Raw genomic sequence first — 11,702 nt, 5'->3', positions numbered from 1 at the left:
GGGTCATGAAAAATATTAACACACACCTTGATGTTCATTCTGAGGATAAAATTCGGGTCAGAAAAGCTGAGTGAATGATAGATAAAGATTTGTCCAGGTACCCAGAGGTTAAAGTGCTATGTAAGCAAGGGGACCTGAGTTCAAATCCCCAGCATTCTTTTTAATGGATAAATGTGGTTGTATGTGCAGGATTCCGAAGCTCAGGAAAACTTCTCTATAGGAGAACTTAGAAAGGTGTGGCAGATAACATCCAAAACAAATGATGAGATTTCAGAAGCCAAACTGGTACCCACTTGTAGAATGGTTTCAATACCTACCCCCACCCCCCCACTTTAAAATCCAGTATCTGAAGTTCCTATGTGGAATGTGAAAAGGAAAAGCAAAAACTGTATTCTCTCTTTCTTTATAGATCTTGGTATGTGTTAGGAACAGAGAAACATATGAGACTTCACATCCAAATGCACACGCGTCTGAGCAATCTGATGATCTCCATGATGTTAATAAAAACAATACTTCCAGTCTGGCATCTAATATATTTACTTCCCAGCAGCATAATACCACTTTGGTCAGGTTGAACCACTGCACAATTTTGCAGCTCTTTCATTAAAAACAATGAAAACAATTGGAAAGACACGGTGTACATGCAATGTTGAAAAAAAAAATGGTACAATTGGCCAATCCTTCCCTATAGATATGAAATATCCTTGGCTCATCTCCACACTGTGTATTTATAAGCCCTTAGAGCATGGTTTTTGTTCTTTCTCTTCTTCTTCTTCTTCTTCTTCTTCTTCTTCTTCTTCTTCTTCTTCTTCTTCTTCTTCTTCTTCTTCTTCTTCTTTTGTAGCACCAGATAGACACAGTGGCTGACAATAAATAATTCTGAAGTCATTGAAACATTTTCACAAATAGAAATTTTCTAGATCTGAACATGTATGCATGTCCCTGGCTTGAAGTACTGTTCATGAGCATATGCTATAAAGTAACATTCAGTTCTAATCCTGTTTTTATTTTATTTTTTTTTGTTTCTGATGTGATTTGTTGACTATTATGAGTTATAATTTACTAATATCTTTTATTTACTACTTTACAAATTCATGGTATTTCTATATACAATGACTCATCCATTTTAATGGACTAGTATTTCTCAAGCCCATGGATCATTGTTAGGCACATGATCTATTGTGTTGGACTTCATGGGTTCAAGCTCCAACTCTACTACCTAGTCAGGAGACCTTGGAAAAGTCATGCAATCTGTGCTTTCATTATCCTGTGTATACAAAGAACCTAGTGAACAGAACTGGTGTGGGGAGGACTTCAAGAAAACATTCAGCCCAGAAGCTGTAACCTACTAGGGACTTAATATACTAGGCAGTATATTAAGCCTATTACAGTTGCCTACATCACTGGGTTTGCGACTTGGTTTATGGCTAAATTTTGTGGCATATTTGAGGGGTATGCTCAGAAAAGCAAGCTCACATAAATTATGCAGGAAATATTTCACGGTTCCTGGGAAGGGAGGATTTGTTGTTGCTCTTCTAGCATGTGGGAAGAGACCTCGATGGGTGATAAAATAGTTTGGCCAGAATAAGCACTAAGGATTTCCTCACAGTAAACTTTAGGATGACATTACATTTGACTTGTTTCACAATGCATTTATAGAATTTTGCATGCACCATCGACACAGGAATATCTGTTAAATAAATAATCACGTGGACAGGTTTCAGGTGTGGGGGAGACACAGGTGATATGGTAGCAATCTGTAGCTCAGGTACATTCCAGTAATCCCAGATGAAGCAAGTGGCATTTGAAAGCAGGAAGCTTATAAAGGGTACTCTCAATGACCGGGGACTCTTTTGACAAATAGAAATATCACAGGGGACACTAATATGCTCGATGACATAACTTCTTCTTTTTTATTTTTCTAAAGAAGTTGTTTTTCTAAAATATGGTCATCTGTAAACTTGAGGAATGAAACCCATATTTAAAGCACCCATGCCAAGTAGCCCAAGTGCTTTTGTGAAGTAATACAGAAATTTCTTTTACTCGTGTGTGTAAGCGTGTGCATGTGTGTGTGCGTGCATGCGTGCGTGCATGTGTGTGTGTGTGTAAATCTAAATTCCCAAGCATTGTCCCTGACTTAAAGTTTCTTAAACCTTTGATATTTCATGTAATTTGATTCCAGATTGTACCTCAGAGAAAATCCTGACTCTGGCTATGAAACGTGAAATCTGAATACCAATTAATATAGTATGTTAATCAGAAGTCAAAACTAATACACTTATCCCCCTCTTCAATCATCCATTCTTTCAGCAAATATCCATGGGTTCCCTACAGTGTACCAGTCCATATGCAGGGGCACAATTATATCCCTTTGACTTAGAGATGATGGGGTCTAAAGAAGGACAGGATTGTGGAAGTCTTACTCCTAGAGTACTCTGAATCCTCAGAGAATGATCTATATCTTTGTCTTAATTTTGTTTGAAACTATTCTTGAATATAGGCTATGAGTATATGCTTACAGGCAAAGCCCGCTAAAAGGTGGGGAATCCAGGCACCCATTCACACACTCACAGACACTAATAGATGCTGAAAGCATTGTACCACATTTGGGAGCCCTGAACAAGCAGCTTCCTAAAAGCAAGTAAGATCAGCTTGATGTCACGTTTGAGAACCGCATTTGTAAGTAGGTGTAACTTGTCTCTAAGTTCTTTAGAGACAAGCCCCAGTTCTTAACAAGCCCCTGAATGCTAGCATTTTCATTTAGATCTTAGCATTGTGTTGAAAGATAGTGGTGACTCTCATGGCTAGAGAGCTCCCTATTGATTACATGACTGAGGAACACAAGAGTCTGCTATTCTTCCAAAGTCGATTGTAATTTAGACTCATTATCTCACAGCAGATGTTCCCTTGCAAATGGCGACAGGATCAAAATGTAAACGGTCCAGTTCAGGGACTCTTTTGCCTTCTCTGCTTGCCTCAGGAATTGCAGCAGGGAAAAATTGCAAAGCAAGTTTGTTGCACGAGCTGCCACCTTGAGCAAGGGAAAGAGCTGAGATCCATTTTACCAGAACCCCATTGAGAAGTCACAGCCATTTCTCCCTGACTGAATTGAAGAGTAGTCTATCATGCCTTTTCTTTTAACGGATGGCTTCAGACATGTCAATGGCTCCATATGTGATTCTGAGAACTAGAAAGGCCAGACCAAACTGGGGTGGATTTGTTCTTTCTTCTCCATCTGGCTTCCATCAAGGAAGCTTCAGAGACTCATGGGTGGCACTGTAAGAGTCTGAGGGCATCAGTTGTGATGACAATTTTAGGGAAATGCTTGCATTTCAGCAAGGTAAACTTCACTGATGTGACCCAGCCATTTGTATGTAAGACCACTAAGACACATAACCTGTCCTCGGCCTCTGTAGGTATGATGGATTGCTTCATTTCAACAAACAACCTGGCATACATTTATCAACACTATGTTTTATACAAATGAAGCAATAAATACAAAGACGTCTACAAAACACCAGTGTAAAGTATCTGCTTATTTCATAGCTGCTTCTGACAATACTTATATTGATGTGAAAGAATAAGTTAACTTCGGTAGTAACTAAACACTTAACAGCTTAAGCTCCAAATTTATACAAGGTACTGAAACTTGTTGAAATGACCATTTTCTCATTATAAGGGTGACATGATCTCCTTTTATGAGAGTCTTGTGGCATCTCCTGAATAGCTTTAATATTTCTTTGTTAAATGATAACTAAAATATATGTTTATTACATTTTTTCTTACAAAAATGAGAACTATCTTTCAAACTGAATAATATTTATACAGTCTCCACTTAGAACTTTCTGTCATGCTTGTCCCTTTTATTGACCTATTTTATATAACATTCTGCATCCTTGCCGACCCCTCCCCCAACCTCTCTGTGGCAAATAATAATAGTAATAATAATGATGTTTTCCAGGATGGGACTCTCTTATAACAACAGGATAGTGTTGAAATAAATAGGTGTAACTCATGAGTTTCTCACTCTTTGTCACCTGGTGGGTGATGCGCTATCTAGAGCAGTAAGAGATTGCTATTGACAATAGTACCACCCCACAGTGTGGACGCAAACGTGCTGGGGAAATCTAATTGGTTTTGTTTAGCTTCAAGAAGATGGCTTGTAAGCCAAGTTTCAGAAATTTCTATGCTAGAGAACTATCTGAAATATGACATTGTGCCTTGGGGAGGGGAACATTTTCTACATTTGAAAAATGGACATATTAAAATATCTGACTCTATTTTTAATAATTACTGGGTTTTACTAGGCAGTTATTGTGTGTGTGTGTGTGTGTGTGTACATTTTTTGTGCTTAAGGTATTTAAGTGCCTAGATAATTATAGCTTCCTACTCATTACATTATGGAAAACTCAGATTGGGATCTTAGATTTACCCTAAAATTAAAAAAGGGATTGTGTATATAGGAAAAACTAACAGCTCTTTGTGAAAGTTGAAAAATCTAATTCCATATTTCCAAATGGGAATATTAAAGATGAAACACATTTCCCTTTGGAGGAAGTAGTGTCTGCCATACAATACCCATATCACTGGGCTCCACATACCTCAATGTAAGAGGGCAAATACCTTTGATATTTGACTGTCAAAAATATAGTTTGCATTTAGGGAATCTGATAGAAACTTTGTGTGATATAACCCCTTGGATGCATATCTATGTGCCTATGTGCACCTATTATGATTCAGTTTTATAAATCTCCAAGACTTAGATTATCAATTAGATATCTATGAAAGCACATCAACATGTGCAGGGTGGGTTTAACATTCTCCAAAAGTTATTGATAAAAATAAATAAATAAAATTTAACAAGAAAATATGGAGAGCTGGTTATATATATTGGCTGAGGATGCATTCATTAAGTGGCAATAATCTCTTACTAGTGTAATAACCCTTGGTAAACAAAGAACCAAGTTAGAACAATTGTACTCTGGTCTTACACATTTTGCAGAGTAAATATACATTATATTCTGTTTAAATTAATAACAGGTGCAGACAATGCTTAGAGTTTTAAAAAGGACAGCATTAAGTTCCAACTCTTGCTTCTAAAAATTAAAAGTTCAGCTAAAATACCCTACTCTGTTAATACATTCAGAAGTTGATAAAAACAAAAGATTAAAAAGCCAACTCCTTCTGGGTTCTAAAGAGATTATGTCAGATAAGAACGTGCCATTTTCAAGAGGATAATGGAAGTTGGGTTTGTCACTAAGTCAAATTCCAATTCCCACAGCTCATCAATATAGACTATGGACCAGGTGAGGGCAAGGGACAATGTGAAGGTTCCTCCCAAGTGGCCACAGCCTTGAACTGATGCAGTTTGAAGTATACCTGATGAAGGGTTTGCTAATCTCTGCAAGAGCCTCAGACTAAAGATTGACTTAATCCTAGCCCTGGTGATTTGTTCAAAAGTCACAGACTTTATTTTTACACTGCTTCAGTCTGCAGCCTGGAAAATTCTCTCCCTCAACACACTGAGAGTTTCCACTGCCATGAATGGAAGATCTGAGTGGGTAAAAAGCGATGAACGGGGGATGGGCTGGTGCCCAGAGGAGGAAGTTGTTGAATTGCCTTGGTAAAGAATGGATACACCATGTTTCACAGCTTTGTTGATGGGTGTAATTATTGGTGTTGCCTTTCCCTTTTCTTATGTGCTGGGATTCTAGAGCACGGCTCCAGATTTGTGATGGTCTGATGATGGACCCAGCAGCTTTTCTTCAGGGCCTGAAAATGAGGAGGGGTGTGGGGAGACAGTGGAGAGAAATCAGTGGTTAGGATTCGTTTTTAAACTATAAATCACTAAAAACATCGAGAGCATGCACTATGAGTGCCTTAGGTACTGTTGTGTTGCCGTGAAGAGACACCATGACCAAGGTACCTTATAAATGAAAACATTTAATTGGGGGGGGTTGGTTATAGTTTTAGAGGATGAGTCTAAGACTACCTTGGGGACATTGCATCTACCAGGCAGGAAAACAATGGAGCAGTAGCTGAGAACTTATATTTAATCCGTAAGGGGTGGGCAAGGGGGGGTGGAGAGTGGTAGTGGTCTTTTGAACCTCAAAGCTCACCCTTTATGACACGCCTTCTCCAACAAGGCCACACCTCCTAGTCCTTCCAAAAATAGCTCTACTGACTGGAAACCTACAATTCAAACATAGGAGACTACGAGGGGTGTGCTGGGTAGTTTTATGTCAATTCGACACAGGCCAGAGTCATCTGTGAGGAGGGAACCTCAGTTGAGAAAATGCCTCCATAAAATCAGACTGTAGGCAAGGATGCAGAGCATTTTAGTGATTGATGGGGGAGGTCCCAGCCCATTGTGGGGTCGGGATCCTGTGTTGTGAAATATTTAACTATGTAAACATGTGCTATATCTGTTTATTCTGGGGAATATTATTTTAACTGCGTGAAGGTGTGTTGCATTTGTTTATATCGCATTTGTTTTAACAATGTAAGGATGTGTGCTTAACTATGAAAAGATGTGTTTTATCAGTTTCACCTGGCTAACTTAAGGCACCTGATTGGTTTAATAAACAGCTGAAGGTCAATAGTCAGGCAGAGAACGGATTGGTGGGGCTGGCAGGCAGAGAGAATAAATAGGAGGAAAAATCTAGACTTGAGAGGAGAGAATGAGGAAGAGGGAGACAGAGGAAGAGAGAGGAAGAAAGGAAAATGCCGGGGCAAGAAGCCAGCCAGCCACCAGCCAGGCAGCCACTGGAGGAAGCAGGAAAATAAGACACACACACACACACACACACACACACACACACACACACACACACACAGAGAGAGAGAGAAAAGCCCCAAGGCAAAAAGTAGTTAAAGATAAATAGGTTCAATTAAATTAAAAGAGCTATCCAGAAAGGAGCCTAAACTAGGCTGAACATTAAACACTAATAAGAGATCTCTGTGTCATGATTTGGAAGTTGGTTGGTGGGCCAAAAGAAAAAGTCTGGTAGATACCTGGGTTGCTATAAGAAACCCACAGAATCAGCTGACCCAAAAGCTAGTGAGAGATCACTCACTCGGGTCTCTGACAAATGGGGAACCTGTATAAGCCCAAACTAGACTTCCTTAATATAGGTGACAATGGTGTGACTGGGACAATATATGAGGTCACTGGATGTGGGTCCAAGGTCTAACACTAATGCACAAACTGACTTAGTGGAGCCCATTCTATGTGGAGAGATACCTTGCCCAGCCTAGACACAGGGGTATGGTGTGTGGGGTGGGGTGGGATGGTGGAGAGGTGCCTTGGTCCTGCCTCAAAGAGATGATGGGACAGACTTAGTAGACTCTCTAGGGGAGGCCTTACCCTCTGAGGAGCAGATGGGAGGTAGGAGGGTAAAGTAGGGGGAAAAGGGAGGAGAGAAGGGGGAGGGAGTTGGGATTGGAATTAAAAAAATAATTTAAAAAAAGCAAAAAGCAAAAATAAATGTATACCTCAAAAAACTAAAAAAAGAAAGATAAAAGCAAAAGAAAGCAGTCTGAGCAAGGCATGAAGATCAAGCCAGTAAGCAGCATCCTCCATGGCCTCTGCATCAGCTCCTGCCTCCAGGGTCCTGCCCAGTTTGATCCTGACTTGCCTTCCCTCACTGGACTATGATATGTAAGTCAAATAAGCCCTCTCCTCCTCCAAGTGACTTTGGTAATGAGGTTTCATCACAGCAACAGTAGCCCTAGGACAGAGAGCCAGTCTCATTCAAACCACCCTAGGGAAAATGGCCCAGATTATTGGGGCCATCATTATTCATTCCCAGTCTTCCACACATTAAAAAAAACAAAAACAAAACAACAACAGCAAACCTGTTACGAAGGAAGTAACTGATGAACATGAAGGAAAAGCCACAGCATTCCCCCAAAATGAGATACAGAATTTCAGTTTGGAAACATTCCAGATATTTAATCTGTTCTAAATGATTCTCTCCATGAAGGAAAAAAACAGAACAAAGCAAAACACAACTTCAAGTAACATGCATAGTGTAACCGCAATCGATACAAGAGCATTTAATAATGGCTTTACTGAGATACAAGCCTTCAAAGGCTATGACTGACAAGTTGGAAACACAAATACCCCTTCTCTAAGAAATTAAGCCCCTCCCCCAAGGTCAGCCATACAGCACATAGAACAGTCAATGTCATGTGTCTGACTAGAGTTATGGATGCTGCTTCTCTGAGCCCCTCCCAATCCTTGTTCTTAAAGATGCTGCTACTTTTAGTTCAAAAATGCCAAAAAAAAAATTTTTTTTTTTTTTTTGCACGAGACAGACTTTCCAAAAATTATTCTGCCTGCTCTTTTCACTGGCCCACTCTGTGGCTGAAAGTCTTCTAGTGATGCGCCTGCAACCCCAGGGGCTACAGAATAAGGAACAGACATGTAAGGGACCACTGTGCAGAATCAAGTTGCTTTGTTGCCTTGTGTCAAGCATGAATGCCATTAACATTATTTAACCTCTGCAGCGTCACTGGCAACAGTGTTATCCTGACTGAAACGTATTACATGGTCACAAATTAATGTGCTTTATTGAGTTTATGTATTTCCCGTTTCTTTTTTAACCTCCACAAGAGAGCATTTTAATCAGGATTAGACGGATGATTTCCTAACGTGACAGAGCTAGTATTTTGTTGTCGTTGTTTATTTATTTACTTTTTTTCAAGACAGAATTTTCTCTTTGTAGTTCTGACTGTCCCGATGGCCTGGAACTCACAGAGATCCACCTGCCTCTGCCTCCTGAGTGCTGGGATTAAAGGCTACCACCTCCTGGCTTAGAAATTGGTATTTTTAAGTAACCAAATTATCAGAGCCACATGCCCTAAAGGATTGGGGATCCAAACACATTTTACACTATTAGTCTTAGAATTTCCCATATATCCAGAAAGGAAATAGGACTAAGAAATTCACCACTGGCTGAGAGAGTAGTGGGCAAACAAAGTAGAGTTCAGTGTAACTCCTGGGAAGAACCATCTGATTATTTACCTGTCACTAAGAAGATTTGTGATTCATTTTTAAGTGTGTTTGTGTGTGTGTGTGTGTGTGCGCGCGCGCGCGCTTTTTAGAGGTCTACTTTGTGGCCTTAGTTTTCCTCTTCTGTCTTTATGTGGGTTCTGGGAATCAAATCCATGTCTCCAGGTTTAAATAAGGCTAAAATTACTCAGTTGGGAAAGTGTTAGACCGGAAGTCGCCAGTGTATTGTGACAGGTGCCACTGAGCCATCTTGTTGGGTATAGTAATTAATCTTCCCACACAAACTTAGTTTGTCTTTTAGCATCAGAGGGGCTACTGTGGTCTTCAGAATTGTTCCTCCCATCCCTGCCTTGGTATGTGTACCTTCTAGCTTGTAGGCTCTGTGGCTATGATGGATGGCATATTGGTGAGCAACTCTGGTTGGAGATGAAGCATGGTTTGATAGACAGTTGCTGTCAAAACAGAAGGCACTGAAGACCATCAAAGTAAGAAAAGTAAACTAGGCACAGAAAGGCAAATACGGCATATGGTCTCTCATAAGTAGGGACTGAGTTGTTCATATATGGCATATACACCATGAAACACAGGGAGGAAAAGCAAAAATAGGCAGGTGGAACTGTTCGAAACAAACAAACACACAAGCAAACAGAAAAGCTTCTTCACTTCAAAGGAAACAATAAAACGAAGCCACAAACGACCAGAGAAGATGGGAGAAAATACTTGCAGATAATGCACCTGATGAGGTGCTAATATCCGAAATATGTTGTATACTGGCTAAAAACTACTAGTCAAGGGGATGAGTATGCACTAGAGTCAACTCCCTGCTCTTACATTAATCTGGGTTGGCAAAGAGATGACATCATCCTAGTATTTAAAAACGCATCCTGGAGTCATAGTACATTGTTTTTCAAAATATCCTATGTAAGAGGATAACCTGTTTATGGATACCATTGTCTTTCATTTGATTAATTTTCCTTGGCGTGTCCATACACCTGACAACTTTTGCATCCTTTGGTCCAGGAGCTACCTTCAGGAAGTGAGGTGCTTGCGGGTGGGGAGGGGGTAGGGCTCACCTATGACATGTGGTTTTGTTGTGGTTGTTGCTGCTGCTGCTGTTGCTGCTGCTGAATGAGCAATTGCTGCTGCTGCCGACGCCGAGCTGTCCGCAGCTTTTCAAAGCGAGCCTCCATCTCCTCCAGGACTTTTGGGGTGTATCTGACCACCAGCTTCACACTGTCCTTCGCAGCCTTGAGAAGTTCTACAGCTTTCTCATGATGTTCCCCTTCCACGCTCTAAAAAGACAAGGCGAGAACTTGTTTGTCCCTCCCACCCCACCCCCACTTCGGGGATTAATTTGAAATAACTATCCTGGTAAACAGCCAAGTTGGAGGCAGGCATAGCTCTTCTCTGTAAATCGCTGTACCCAGAAGGCTGAGATAGGAGGGGGTTTCTGAGAGTTCAAAGTGATTCTGGACTGCATTGAAAGCTTCAAGTCAGCCTGGTTGACATTGTGAAAACCCTCTTTCAAAAATAAAAGATGCGTGATGCCCTGGGGTTTATCAGTTTTACATACAACCATAGTTGATGGGACATGCTAACCCTAAAGCAGGAACATCAGAAACTCAAGTCGTCCTTGGCCATATAATGAGTTCAAGATCAACCTAGGGTACAGGATATCATATCTCAAACAAAATAATGATAATAATAATAACAATGATGATAATGATAATAGGAACAAAAACCCTCTTCTATAACAAAATTTTATAAGCCCTCTGACAGAACATAGAAGTATGCAAGTTCCAGAAAACATGGCAAATAAAACAATCACATCATGTTATTATCTGTGTTATAACTGAGCTACAAGTTGGTTAGACTGTATTAAGATACAGGGTGAATTTAGATGGTTTGAGTCATGAGGGCCAAAGACCTAAGAATAAGCCAAATATTCAGAATATTCAAAGGAATTTCTAAATTTCACCTGGAAGAGTAAATGAATGGGTCAATTTTTTTTTAAAAAAAAAAGTTAAAAAATTGAGATAAAGGGAATCTTTCTCTACCAGATAATCTGTAACCGATAACATCTAGAGTGTTTGAAGCACTGAAATTTAGACACAAGAAAAATATTATTAGATAATAATGCAAAACAAATAAATAATAAAAGCTAATTGGTATTCTATTCTCAAACTCTAAATTGAATTATCTTCATTCAAAAACTTAATGCTTTGAATTGCAATTGGGGTATCTTTATTATCATATAAGGGGATTCTTATATGAACATTAGGGAGGAGTGCAATCTCAAAGTCGGACATCCAAAATTTCAGCTTCTGTATTTTAAACACTGCAAAAAGAAAATAATAAAGCAGGAGGATTTTGGCATTATATCAGTGAATTTACCAAGGTTCCCCCTCCCCAGGGGCCTCTCTTACAAGTCCATAAGCAGAGTGAGCCAGTTATGCATGTGCTTAAATAATAAAATACAAATATAGTGTAAACCCATGGGAAGGGAAGTAATCCATCTCCCACTTAATAAAGAAGTATAGATCAACATCACATTTTATTTTAAGATCAAAAATGGTAATTTTACGCATGGTATACAGACAAGGATATGGGGAAAGGGACTCTGATCAGTTTAATGGATTCTAGCACACTTTTTTTCTGGAGGGTACTCTGTACTAACTGAAAAAAA

At 39.7% G+C, this 11,702-nt stretch overlaps 1 protein-coding gene across 2 annotated transcripts in view; it reads right to left on the bottom strand.

Moving 5' to 3' along the window:
* Positions 1-10,089: 10,089 nt before the first annotated feature.
* Lin7a (lin-7 homolog A, crumbs cell polarity complex component) overlaps positions 10,090-11,702 on the bottom strand; it is a 114,332-nt gene continuing 112,719 nt past the window's right edge. For both annotated transcript variants that reach the window (XM_051206412.1, XM_051206411.1), the window contains one exon: positions 10,090-10,308. In XM_051206412.1, coding sequence (XP_051062369.1) covers positions 10,090-10,308 — 219 coding nt within the window. The remainder of the gene's footprint in view (positions 10,309-11,702) is intronic.

The sequence above is a fragment of the Phodopus roborovskii genome, unplaced genomic scaffold (assembly GCF_943737965.1).
Source record: "Phodopus roborovskii unplaced genomic scaffold, PHOROB, whole genome shotgun sequence".
Lineage (NCBI taxonomy): Eukaryota > Metazoa > Chordata > Mammalia > Rodentia > Cricetidae > Phodopus > Phodopus roborovskii.
The sequence above is the reverse complement of the archived record's forward strand: the minus strand, read 5'-3'. Positions and strand labels throughout refer to the sequence as shown.